Consider the following 14,462-nt stretch of genomic DNA (forward strand, 5'->3'; position numbering starts at 1 on the left):
CCTCACCCTGACCAGAGGGGCTTCCCGAGTGTTCTCAGACATCCAGGCCCCCTTCTAGCCGATACTGTTGCTGGGTCATTACCATCTGTTACAATAAACACCCTGAACTGTTTAAGCGGACTCTGCATTCTGACCGTCACGGCCGGAATTATCACCCCCAACATCCACCTACACTGCCCTGGGGCTACACTCCTCCCATGGGGAGTTATACAATTCCTGTGCTGCTCACCAACACCAGCCCTAGCGGTCTGTCCTGCAGCGGCGGTTATCCCTGACCGCAATCCACGGGTGGCATAGTCGGACTTTCACATTGACAAATCTATAAATAGACTGCCACAAGATTGGTCTGACCACCCTGAGCCACGGGACCGGGTTGCCACTACTACCCCCATCAGCACCGTACACCAGAAGACCCGGTTTCGAGTACCCCACGGCCCAGGGGGCGAGTCAGCAGCATTTCAAGTACTGCAGGCCACAATCCACACCAGTGCATTAAGAAGGTGGCCGCATAGGACCCAGGGGATAGAACACACGTCGCCCGCTAAGGCCCGAGGACACCGGATAGGAGTGCTGCTGGGTGTGAGGTGCAGGGAGCAGGCCAGAGAGAGGACACACAGAAGGGGGTCCTGTTAAATACTCCGGAGTTACCTGAGGGTCGGCCGAGCCCCTCACTGCGTGAACACAGGACGCCGAGGGCCCTTACACTGGCCCTGTATCTGGAACTGCTATAATCGTGAGTAAAAGACCTGGGACTGCACTATCTGACTCCGTGTCATTACTGATCCCTGCACTATCACCACCATCATCCATACACGCTGCCCTGAAGCTCCACTCTTCCTGTGGGGAGTCACATCACCTTGCTGCACACACCATCAGCTTCAGTGGCCTGCTCCGCAGCGGCCATAGTCCAGTCGGACTATATATAACAGACACCCATAGACTACCCTGGTTTGACCGCCCTGGGTCACGGACCGGGTCACTGCCACGGTGACTATAACCCCCAGCGCTTACAAGGCCCGGCTCTGGGTACCCCCACGGCCCAGGGGGCGCGTCATATGAACTGGGGGACAATAATTAGTTTTTTTAGTTTTATATTTTTCATAACATCTGCAGTAAAACTTTTCTAAATTAGACAGGAATTATTATGGAGCAGTATAGATGTAAGAAAAAACTGGCTTCCAGGAAAAAATTTCCAAAAATTTGACAAAGAGCATAGTGTCATGCTCGAAACGCGTAGCTGGATCCTATGATGCAATTTATCCATTGAATTTTCATCTCATTACCTGAACTGATCTGAACTATTTTTCTATCAATAAAAAAAAATAAAAATTTGGGGAAATTTCTTCCTGGAAGCCAGTTTTTTCTTACATTTATACTGTTTCTACTACGTGAGACCACACGTTACTAGGCTTCCCTGTACCAGGAGCATGTGAGAACCAGGTGAGCTGAATTTATTTTATTTTTTATCTCGCATTTGATTATTATGGAGCACCAACGCTATGCCAGTGAGACCTGATAAATTAAGTCTTTAATGTAATGCACAGGGAAAATATATATTTTTGTACCGTGTTAGCCAGTAGACAGAAAAATATTTAGATTTGAGAGCCCTCAGTGGTTGATACCTTTTAATGGCTAACTGAAAATATGGTAACAAGTTGCAATCTTTCGAGACTACGCAGGTCTCTTCATCAGGCTAGTATAATGCAAAATCTGAAGAGTCACATATTTATACACAATAAAACACAGAAATAATGCAATAGATGAGACAGGTGACGGAAAGCAGAGTTATTATGGGAGAGATAAACAGTTCTGGCTATAAATATTTTAGCAGTTAATAGATAAGGAGTGTGAAGGTTTTATTGTCCTGTGACTAGGTCCAGTGTTATGATGACCTTAAGTCTGATGGGCACATTCCTTAGTTGATGTAGAATGACATAAATCCATGCTACACATTCATTCCTGCTCTGAAAGTGTCAAAGGTCACCATCAGTTTATATTCTGAGATTCTTCTTTCTCTTTGAGATTTGAAGTTACCTTTTAATACCAGTAATTTCATGTCTTTTATGCTGTGATCAGGGGAACAAAATTGTTGGCTACAGGTAGATCTATTCTTTATTCTTTTATTGTGTGGCGATGATGATTCATCCTTGTCCTAAGTTTTTGCCCTGTCTCCCCTACATAAAGACCCCCAGCTGGACATTTGGTACATATAATTAAGTACACTATATTAAATGTGATACAGCTGAAAGTACCTGGGATCTTGTAGTCCTGATGTGAGTTGGGTATCTTCATCTTGTCTGTGGTCATTATAAACGGACAGGTTTTACATTTTTTCTGGTTGCAAGGAAAGGTACCTGTAGCTGGTGGAGAAGACAGGGAGCTGCTGACAATGATGCTTCTTAGATTTGGGGGCTGCCTGAAACACAGAAGTGGGGGTTCTGGAGATATGGATTGTAATCGGGCATCTTTTTGTAGTAAGGGTTGCAGTTTCCGTGCAGCTCTCCTTAGCGCCTCCAGATTTGGATTGTAGGTGACAACTAGAAGAACCCAGTTGCTTTCTTATTTAGTTTTGTAATGTAGGAGATGATTCCTTGATATTCTGGGGGCTCTTGTAATCTGGTTCTCAATTGTTCTTGGATGGTAGCCCTGTTTCATAAAGGTCTTTCTGAGGCCATCAAGGTGTTTGTCTCTATCCATAGGGTTGGAACATATCCGATTGCATCTGATGGCTTGGCTGTAGATAATAGAGGTTTTTATGTGTTTGGATGGAAACTGTCCCATTTAAGGTATGTAGGACGGTCGATTGGTTTCCGGTACAAGGATGTCTCAATTTCATTGTTCTGTAGCTTGATGATGGTGTCCAAAAGTTAATTTCAGTACAGGAGTAGTTGAGCGTTAGGTTGATGGTGGGATGAAATAGATTAAAGTGTTCATGGAACATCTTCAGCTGTTGCTCAGACCCCGTCCAGATGATTAAAATATCATCAATTAAACGATAGTAGGCCAGAGGCCTGATGGGACATGAGGACAAAAAGTCACTTTCAAGCTTGGCCATGAAAAGATTTGCGTACTGTGGAGCCATTTTACTTCCCATCGCTGTACCAGTCTCCTGTAAATATACGTTGTTATCAAATTCAAAGTAATTGTGGGTGAGGATGAATTTTGTAAGTTTCACCACAGAATCAGCAACAATTCCTTTATTTTCCATGAAGATTTTGCAGGCATTCAATCCATCCTGGTGTGGGATATAAGAGTACAAAGATTCCACATCCATGGTGGCCAGGATGGTTCCTTCTGGTAGAGGACCTATTGCTGCTAGTTTATTCAGTAGGTCTGTCGTGTCCTGAATGTAGCTGGGTGTAATCTTTACCAGTGGTTTAAGAACACACTCTACCCATTCAGAAACTTGCTCTGTAAGGGTGCCCACACATGAAATAATTGGTCTTCCTGGATTACCAGATTTGTGGATTGTGGGGAGCATATAGAATGTCCCTATTCTTGGACTCTCTGGTATCAGGTCATCGGCTCTTATGGCTTCGCCAGGCAGACAAGATACCAACTTGTTTAGTTCCATAGTAAGTGGCCATTGTTAAGTGCAATAAGGTGACTGAAAAGATTGAGAAAATACTAAACTTAAAGGGTTTATTCAAGACTATTTATTTATTTTTTTTAACTAGGAGACTACCTGGTGCTGAGACAGAGTGCTCAACGTCAACGGAGCAGCTCTTCGTCTTCCAGGTTGCTCTGTCGACAGGGCTTGACTGCAAAAGTCATGCTGATTGACAGTCGGCTCCCCACAGTTAGGCAGTGGGAAGCTAGCTGTCAATCAGCATGTCATTAGCAGTCATGCCCCATCAACAGATTAGAGTGAACTGAACCCGCTGCTCTGACGTCAGTGAATTGCCGAAAGGAGCCATCTTTGACTGCTCTGTGATCAGAGATCGGTGCCATTAGTAAAAATAAAAAAAGAAAGTCCTGGATAAATCCTTTAAAGTGTTTGTCCCATTTTCTGTCGTCAGGGGTGCAAGATCGCCAGCCTCCCGACTTTCTGGTTGACTGGGAAAGTGGTGATTGAGCGACAACCCAGGCCCGTATTGTGTGATGTGTTTGGCTGATGCTGGTAAGTTAGGCAGGCTTTTTCTACAGCTTTGGAAGTACAGTGGGGCTGAAGCTTGCTGGGAATTGAGGACCACAAGCCTTATAGGAGAGAAGTCCCTGCCTGCTGAGCCCAGTGTTGCAGAGGATATTGGGGTTAAAATGACCTCCCTCATTTTGATGCATCAACTATGATTATATGAGGTTGCCCACCTCGTGGTTAATTCATTGCTGTTCAGCTAGGGGTGTTCCTCCATACTGGTCCGCCCACCCAGAATCTTGGTATAGCCATGTGTGGCTATTCGTTCTTCCCGTTCCATCTCCATCTCTGCTTAAACTAAAGAGGCATTGACCCCCTGTTATATACGGCCATTTTGGCTCTGTTCTTCCTCTTTCCCGGTACCCGCTGACTGAGCTGCCTTCCCTCCCTTATGTTGGCTGTTAAGATGTGTTTTACTTATGGAAATGTTTTAGTGAATTGTATAAGTCCCAGATGGCGGTAAACATTATCAATTTGAGATGTATAGAGCTGAAGACGTACTTGCCCTCCGAGAGCGGGTGGTGCATACCATTTTGGATCCCGGATGTTACACATGTTTGACGGTTTTAAGAGAATGGTTATTTATGAGAATAAAAGAAATGGAAAAAGCTGTGGTCAACCCCGTCCACTAAAGAAGTTATGTGTCATGTGCTTTATCGGTCTTATTATGGGAGGGAGGTATCTGTTTCTCCTAAAGATGCTTGTTGGTCTCAGCAGTCTAGGAGCTAACAAGCACACACCTGCAATCCGAGACAAACTCTATGCAGTGCTTACAAGTACAGTAGGAAACAGCTTGTAACACTGCGCGTGTTTAGTCACCGTGCCTAGATGACAGCGGTATCCAATGCCTTATTTTCATAAGCAGTAAACAATTTTAAAAATGCAGGGCAAATTTATAGAAAACGGGAAACATTTTAATAAAAATTGATTTACAAAAAAGTTTTTTCACAATGCCGGCCTACAGTTTTTGCTCAATAAATTTGCCTGTCACACAAATTTTCTTGCCCATAATATTTGCTACATCTGGCTGCAACGGTGATGTTGAGCTTGCGTGATACAACACCAAGAACCCATTTTGTCCTTCGATCTGAGTCCCTACAAAAGCGCCATCAGAGCGGCTTATTCACTCTTTTTTTTTCTTATGATGCATCTCTTTGAAAATGTTCTCGGCTCATAGAACTTGGGACATTCCAAAGCCAAGAATCATAGAATCATAGGATGTTTGAGTGGGAGGGGACCTACAAGGTCATCTGGTCCAACCCTCTGCTCAATGCAGGATTCACTAAACCATCTCAGACAGATGTCTGTCCAGCCTCTGTTTGAAGACGTCCATTGAAGGAGAACTCACCACCTCTCGTGGCCTCCTGTTCCACTCATTGATCACCCTCACTGTCAAAAAGATTCGTCTAATATCTAACCTGTATCTTCTCCCTTTGTTTCATCCCATTGCTTCTCGTGTTTCCATGTGCAAATGAGAATAAGGATGATCCTTCTACAATGTGACAGCACTTGAGATATTTGTAGACAGCTATTAAGTCTCCTCTCAGTCTTCACTTTTGTAAGCTAAACCTTCCCAAATCCTCTAAGCGTTCCAAATAAAACATTGTTTGCAGACCGATCATCATTTGGGCCGGTCTTAATACACATGAGTGAAGAGATTCAAGGAGAATAAAAATCATTTTGATTTTCACAGTAAAGAAATCGGATTTGCAAGAACCAGATTTGATTCGTTCGAAATCAAGAAAAATGGAGGCTTTCTGGTCATCATTTTGATGGATTCTTGAAAGAGCTGGGAAAGGATTAAAAAAAAAAAAAAAAACCTTTCCTGGCACCACAGTTCCCCACCGCTCACCAGCAATTTGAATCACTTCAAATAAATTTGAATTAAATTGACTTTCCCAGCCGAATTCGAGCGAATCTGGCAAATCAAATTTGCAGCATATTTGTTCATCTTTAGAATTAAATCCACTATGAGCAGATGTAGCTTACAGATAGAATAGCACTTACTGATGCATTATAACGCACACATGGGCATGTATCTTTACATTCACAGTACACTGCATCATGTCCAGTATCAAGGCTACTACGACAATGTCCTAAGGGAAATAGTTCACAAACAGAAAAGTGAAAATCCTTTTATTTTCTGGGAAACATACCTGTCCAGTCTCCCACCACTTTTATATGAACTGCAAATGTGGCTTTGGTGTCCGTAGGGCACTAAAATATTAAAAAAAAAAAAATAGAGATCAACCAGGAAGTAAAATCATAGAATTTGCTACAAAATATTAATAACAATTTATAATTACTATATCTACTAGTGTTATACTAGGGGTTTGTGGTCCTCGCTCAACCGCTTTAATCCAACATGTTGTGGAAGACAGGTTTTATTTTTTCTTAGGACCAATTGCATTATTATTATTATTGAAATAATGTAGCTCAGGGGTGCGCACAGAGGGGCGGGAACTGGAGTTATCAAAATAGACACCCTAAATCCCCACCTCTGCAGAGCTACAAAGCAAGGCTACAAGCTATTTCCTTGGTGAAGGAGGTGAGATTGCCATCTGCAAATACCTTGATTCTCGCATGGAGTTGTCCCCCACTCCCATTCTCCCCCTTCTCTCTCTCTCTCTCTCTCTCTCTCTCCTTTCAACACAAATGAAATTATTGCGGAAAATTTGGCAATGCCAGCAAATTAGAATTTCAAATGATCAGCTCATCCCTATAGTAGTATCTTATATTTTGCTAAAGGCCCTTTAGTGACCTAGGTTACCCCTAATTATTCAATTCCACCACTCTATTAAAGGAGTCGTCTGATTTTTGCTATGTAATCTGAGAACAGCATAACGTAGGGGCAGAGACCCTGAGTCCAGCGATGTGACACTTACTGGGCTGTGTTTTTCTTTCAATAAAATCAGAGTTTTATCAGCAGGAAATTATCACTACAGGACCTCCTGGTCCAACCCTGCCCCCACCACTGATTAGCAGCTTTCTATACAATGTACACAGAAAGCAGCAGTGGTGTGGGCAAGGTTATACAGGGCTCAGCATTCTGAGCTCTGCTAGATCTGCAGCAGAGAAAACTGATTTTATCACAAATGCTGCACCCAGTAAACTAAGTGGCACATTGCTGGAATCAGGGTCTCTGGACCTATATCATGCTGCTGTCAGCTTACATAGCAAATACCAGTTAAAATATTCCCTTTAAGCTTGATCATTGGACTACATATACAGCCAAAAAATTTTTTTTTTCAATTACAAAATTAAATAAAAAAGGGAAGATGACTCTTTTGCAAAAAAGTTTAAAGCTTAATTTTACTTTGGATCCCCTCAAGGATTCCATGCTGCCAATAAAAAGCCCATCCGCTTTTAGCGATGATGTTGCCGGGCTCTATGGACGTGACAGAGTAGCTTCCCTGTCTCACCACTTAGATGCCATCTTCACTGTTCATTATGGCGTCTAAGGCTATGTGCCCACTATGCATTTTCAAGCGTTTTTGCCGCGGAATTTCCGCAGCGAAAACGCTTGAAAAACGCTTGGTAATACGTGCCCCATGGTCCCCAATGATAATCCGCATGTGCTGTGCACATGCTGTGGAAATTTCTGCTGCGGATTATAATTGCGGAAAAATAGGCAGCTTGTCCATTAATTTTGCGGACACGCAGCGTAATTGCCGCCATTGACTTGCATTGAAATGCTCAATATCCGTGTCAGCACATTAACACACGCTTATGAAGCGATTCAATGTGCGGATGGTACCCAGGCCTGGAGAAGAGGAGACTCTCATCCAGACCCGGGTACCATAGAAACTGTAAAAAAAAGAATTTAAAATAAAAAATAAAGATTATACTCACCTTCCGATGTCCCCCGGCCTCCTCAGCAATGCGTGCGGTGTGTTGGGCGGCTCGCGGTGGTGTGAGGACCTGACATGACGTCATTGAGTCATGTGACAGGTCACGTGACCGCTGACGTCGGCGGTCGCGTGACCTGTCACATGACTCAATGACGTCATCGCAGGTCCTTCACACCACCGCGAGACACTGGGAAGACCGGACGCATCAGAGAAGGAGACCGGGGGCCATCGGAAGGTAAGTATAATCTTTATTTTTTACCATTCTTATGCTTTCTTTTTAACTATTACTTGGTCACACTATATAAATCCATGCTGGTTGCATGGATTTATATAGTGTGAACAAGTTTTCAAGCACTTTTCCAAGTGATGCTAAAATCGCTTGGAAAAGCGCTTCATAACCCGCATGCGAAAACGCTTGACAAACGCTTCTACCTGGCGGGAAAAACGCATGTAAAATCCGCATGCGTTTTTCCTGCCAAGGAGAAGCGGAAAAAATATGCAGCATTTCTGCGTTGTGGGCACATAGCCAAAGAGGTTACACTACTGCAACAGACGTACAGTAGCTCCAATCCCAATTGCAGCCTATACCAGCCGATGTCTGCTGTGTAAAACAGCTGGTACTCTCAAGTCCTTACGGCTTCTACAGGATGTTGGGAGAGCCGACGTTGGGAGAGCCACTGGCACTCGTTGCTCGAGTCAAGCAAATTGGAATGCTCGAGTGCTCGACCCAAGTAATGAGCCCAATGTAAGTCTATGGGAAACTCGAGCATTTTTCTGTCGCCCCCCCCCGGAGGTCTGCAGAGGGTCTAAAAACTGCCAAAATCGATGGGAACAGTGCTCAAATGACATGGGAGCAGCATGGGGAAGAACCCTGGAAGAATCTCTGACTCCCAGGTCACTGCTGTGAACAATTTTGTCAGATATTGCACCACTTTTACGGATTCACAATAAAACATACAGAAACTAAACCAAAATGGATTTTCCTGGGAAAAATATTAAGCAACATCCTTTCCAGGGTAATGACTTGTATATAAGGTAAAATAAATAACCAAAAATAAAAATTCTCCTCCACAACTTGGGCTATGTTCACACGTAGCATTTTTGATGCGTTTTTTGCACTTTTGCATTGCTTTCAACGGTGAAAAATACATTTACCGGTAAATGTCATTAACATTTTACGACCTTACCTTCTCATGTGGTGTGTGACACATCATCAGACACATCCGGTTTCATTTATGAAGGAAGGACTCAAAGTCGCAAAGCCTATTTTTATAGGGCCATCAGGTGGCCCTTACTATTCTTAAAGGGCCAGCAGTCGGCCCTCACTATTGTTAGAGAGCCATCAGCCGGCTATGCTTTGTTGTTCCCATTATTAACGAGTGGGTTTTCTATACTGTTATTGCGTATGCAGTGACTGCAAGGGCTGCCAAAAATTTGGAAGCACCCCAATACCCCTTTGAAGAGACAGAGGAGGGCCTCAGTAAAAAAAAATGTTCCCATTATAAAGGAGTGGGTCTCCTATAGTGGTAATGCCCATGCAGTGACTGCAAGGGCTGCCTAAATTTAGGAAAAACCCCAATACCAATTTAAAGACACAAAAAGGAGGGCCTCCGTAACAACATGTTCCCATTAGAAAGGAGCTAGTCTCCTATACTATTCTTCATATGCAGTGACTGCAACAGTTGCCAAAAATTTGGACGCACTCCAATGCCCTTTGGAAAGGATGTAGAGGAGTGCCTTATTAAAACATTTTTCCCATTATTAGGAAGTGGGTCTCCCATAGTGTTATTGCCTAAGCAGTGAATGCAAGGGCTACCAAAAATTTGGAGGCACTCCAATGCCCCTTGCAAAAGACGTGGATATGGTGATATGGTAGATATGGCGGTGATATGGTGGTGGAGGATGAGGATGACGAAAATGAAGAGGACAACAGCAAATAGACCAAATCAGGAAGTGAATACCCATGTCTGGGTGTGAAGAGGTGCATGGGAATAGACCTCTCAAAAAAGACGCTGGATCTGAATTTATGTTACACTGCTATCATTCAGTGGTGTTGAGAAGTCTGGCCCAATCCAGCCCTTGTTCATTTTTATAAGAGTCAGTCTATCAGCATTATCAGTTGATAGGCAGATGCGCCTATCAGTTATAATTCCCCGGGCGGCACTAAAAACCGGCTCTGACACAACACTAGCGGCAGGGCAGGCCAGGACCTCCAAGGCGTAGAGAGCCAGTTCATGCCACGTGTCCAGCTTGGATACCCAATAAGTATAAGGCACAGAGGAAGCATGAGGGATGTTGGTACGGTCAGCAAGGTACTGCTTCAGCATCTTCATAAAATTATCCCTCCTTGTGAGACTACCCCGCGCATCAGGGCCTGTGCGATGGGAGGGTCTGAGAAAACTGTCCCAGAACCTTGACAGTGTTCCCTCACCTCTGCTGGATCGTATTCGTGTCTCTCTCGCCTGTACTCCTTCGTTTTCCACTGCCGCCAGCGTTTTCAGATGGTAAAATGCCCCATTTTAGTAGACCTGTCGGCCGCGGGAATAAGAGATAGAAAGTTCTCCTTGTAGCGTGGGTCTAGAAGTGCCACCAACCAGTAATGACTATCACCCAGAATTTGGAGAACGCGAGGGTCACGGGAAAGGCAGCGTAACAAACTCAGTCATGAGTGCCAGACTGCTAACAGGCAAGACTTCCGTGTCCTCACCAAAAGGATGACTGCCAATGCTCTCCTCCTCCTCCCTCTCCTCAGGCCATCCATGCTGAACAGACGGTATGACAGTTGTGCGTGTAGTATCTATAGCGCAGGAAAATAGCTCCTGTTCTTCCTCCTCCTCCTCTTCCTCATTGTCATCCAATCCATGTTGGGATGAGATGTGGCTGGGCTGTGTGGAATCTCCCTGTATAGTCCCTTGCTCCATCTGATCGTGTTCCGCCTGCAATGCCTCCTCTTTAAACTGTGAGCAGCGATCATTTCAGAAGACAGAGAAGCGGGATGGTGACGCTAATTATGGCGTCATCGCCGCTCAACATCTGGTGGAATCCTCAAAGTTTTGGAGGACGGCACAGATGTCTGACATCCATGCTCACTCCTCAGCTCTTATGTGCGGAGGCTGACCTGAATACCGACAGATGTTTTGAAGCTGGTACTGAACAACTGCCCTGTGCTGCTCACAAATCCTTCCCAACATCTGCAAGGTTGAGTTCCAATGCATGGCGAAATCGCACACCAGTCAGTGACTTGGAAGCTGGAAATGCTGCTGACTTTCTAAAATGGGCACACACGCTGCGTACTTTGACAAGCAGATCCGGTAGATCTGGGTAGGTTTTGAGAAACTGCTGAACCACGAGGTTAAGCACATGGGCCAGGAATGGTACGTGTGTGAGCCCGCCTCGCTTCAGAGAAGCCAACAGGTTCCGGCCATTGTCACACACGACCATGCCTAGCTGTAGGTTCAGTCGTGAAAGCCACAGATCTGCCTGCTCTTTCAGAGTGTCCACAACTCTTCAGCATTGTGCGGTTTGTCACCTAAGGATATTAGCTTCAGCACAGCCTGTTGCCGCTTGGCCAAGGCAGTGCTTCTAGCTTCTGATTGATGTGGGCATGTTGCAGATGGAGGCTGGAGAGGAGGAGTAGGTGCAGGAGCTCTAGAATGTGGGGGCAACCCTGACTGACACAGGGCTCGCTATCCTCAGCGTCGGGAGGACGTGTCCCATCCCAAGGTCAGACTGGGTCCCGGCTTCCACTATATTAACCCAGTGTGCCGTCAGCAAGATGTACAGTCCCTGCCCACAAGCACTTGTCCATGTGTCCGTGGTTAGGTGGACCTTCCCAGTAACTGCGTTGTTGAGGGCACGGCTAATGTTCTGGGACACATGCTTGTGCAATGTGGGGACAACACACTGGGAGAAATAGTGGCGGCTGGGGACAGAGTACCGAGGGACGGACGTCGCCATCAGGTTGCAGAGAGGTTCCGTCTCCACGAGCCTAGAAGGCAACATTTTGAGTGCAAGCATTCGCGAAATGTGTGAATTTAGTAGTATGGCCTGTGGGGCGTTGGCTGCGTATTTGCGCTTGCGCTCCAAGGACTGGGATAGGAACAACTGAATGCTGCGCTGGGACAAGGACATGCTTGCTGATGAGAGTGTGCAATGACAGGTGCAGGGAGGGAGGCATCTTCGCATGCACCATGGGCAGGGGATTGGCGTGCACGCACAACAGCGGAGCAAGCAGTGTTGTCACCCGCAGACACTGTTTCTTGACTCAGGCGTTCGGCCCACTTTGTTGGGTGCTTTGCTGTCATGTGCCTGATCATGCTGGTGGTGGTCAGACTGCTAGTTTTGCTACCCCTGCTGATGCTGGCCTGGCAGATGTTTCAAATGGTCTTTTTGGGGTTATCTGCAGAGTCTTTTAAAAAAAAAAAGACTCGCTAAGACCTAACAGTTTTACTGGCAACTTCCGTCGTGTTGGTGTTCCGGGAAACGGATGCCCGCCTTGTGTCGGTGGCCACCACACTGCTTGTTCCTGCCTGTTGTGGTGCAATGCCTTCCTTCCCCTGTGTGCTGCTGTCCTCACTCTGCATGTCAATGTCACCTTGCCAGGATGGGTCAGTGGCTTCATCGTCCACCAACTCGTCTTCCATTTCGGCACCCTGGTCCTCCTTCGGACTTTCTGGCAATTGTGTCTCATCATCATCATCTACCTCTTGCGACAGTAATTGCACTTTCCCACCGTCGCCTTCATGTGACCGTGTCTGCTCAAATATTTTGGCATCGTTACACGTGTTCTCCTCTTACCCCGCTTGAAGCTGGCCGGGGAAGAGGCCCGAATCTATGGATGGAAAAGTGAACAGCTCGTCGGAGTGTCCAAGTGTGGGATCAGTTGTCTCCAGGCACTCGGCATGGTGGGAGGAAGGAGGATCAGGGTGAGGAATATGCGGTCCAGACTCACGGCTGAGACTTGACCGTGTGGTCAAGTGGTGGTGGTGGTGGTGGTAGTGGTAAAGTGACTGGAAGCATTAACTGCTATCCAACCAACAACCTTTTGACACTGCTCTGGGTTCAATAGTGGTGTGCTGCGGTCCCCTAGTAATTCTGACAGGAAGGTCGGGCGACAAGATGTGGGTGTTTGTTGTGGCACAATTTCAGTTTGCCCACTTCATCGGCCTCTGGATGCACCATCAGCATCACATCCACTTCACCGTCCCTTGCCACGCGCTTTGCCCATTTTAAATGTAACACAATATATTTTCCATGGTCGCTACAAATGGCTGGATTTGTACCGCATTTATATGTGATATGTCTGACGGACGCCAACGGTTTTAAATAGCGGGTTTTAAAATTTCTGGATTAGTCCTCAGAAGTACTGTTAGTTTAGATGGATAGAGATATACAGTACAGACCAAATGTTTGGACACACCTTCTCATTTAAAGATTTTTCTGTATTTTCATGACTATGAAAATTGTACATTCACACTGAAGGCATCAAAACTATGAATTAACACATGTGGAATTATATACTTAACAAAAAAGTGTGAAACAACTGAAAATATGTCTTATATTCTAGGTTCTTCAAAGTAGCCACCTTTTGCTTTGATCACTGCTTTGCACACTCTTGGCATTCTCTTGATGAGCTTCAAGAGGTAGTCACCGGAAATGGTCTTCCAACAATCTTGAAGGAGTTCCCAGAGATGCTTAGCACTTGTTGGCCCTTTTGCCTTCACTCTGCGGTCCAGCTCACCCCAAACCATCTCGATTGGGTTCAGGTCTGGTGACTGTGGAGGTCCGGTCATCTGGCGTAGCACCCCATCACTCTTCTTCTTGGTCAAATAGCCCTTACACAGCCTGGAGGTGTGTTTGGGGTCATTGTCCTGTTGAAAAATAAATGATGGTCCAACTAAACGCAAACCGGATGGAATAGCATGCCGCTGCAAGATGCTGTGGAAGCCATGCTGGTTCAGTATGCCTTCAATTTTGAATAAATCCCCAACAGTGTCACCAGCAAAGCACCCTCACACCATCACACCTCCTCCTCCATGCTTCACGGTGGGAACCAGGCATGTAGAGTCCATCCGTTCACCTTTTCTGCGTCGCACAAAGACACGGTGGTTGGAACCAAAGATCTCAAATTTGGACTCATCAGACCAAGGCACATATTTCCACTGGTCTAATGTCCATTCCTTGTGTTCTTTAGCCCAAACAAGTCTCTTCTGCTTGTTGCCTGTCCTTAGCAGTTGCACAAAGTCTCCTCTTAACAGTTGTTGAAGAGATGTGTCTGCTGCTAGAACTCTGTGTGGCATTGACCTGGTCTCTAATCTGAGCTGCTGTTAACCTGCGATTTCTGAGGCTGGTGACTCGGATAAACTTATCCTCAGAAGCAGAGGTGACTCTTGGTCTTCCTTTCCTGGGGCGGTCCTCATGTGAGCCAGTTTCTTTGTATCGCTTGATGGTTATTGCAACTGCACTTGGGGACACTT

General features: G+C 45.5%; 1 protein-coding gene across 3 annotated transcripts in view; it reads right to left on the minus strand.

Annotated features, from left to right (window-relative positions):
• The window catches only part of NOX4 (NADPH oxidase 4), a 310,955-nt gene that overhangs the window by 131,070 nt on the left and 165,423 nt on the right, over positions 1-14,462 (minus strand). For all 3 annotated transcript variants that reach the window (XM_073662050.1, XM_073662052.1, XM_073662051.1), the window contains exon 12: positions 6,292-6,352. In XM_073662050.1, coding sequence (XP_073518151.1) covers positions 6,292-6,352 — 61 coding nt within the window. The remainder of the gene's footprint in view (positions 1-6,291; positions 6,353-14,462) is intronic.

Source organism: Phyllobates terribilis, unplaced genomic scaffold (assembly GCF_046119375.1).
Source record: "Phyllobates terribilis strain yellow unplaced genomic scaffold, ASM4611937v1 Scaffold_2__4_contigs__length_985480577, whole genome shotgun sequence".
Lineage (NCBI taxonomy): Eukaryota > Metazoa > Chordata > Amphibia > Anura > Dendrobatidae > Phyllobates > Phyllobates terribilis.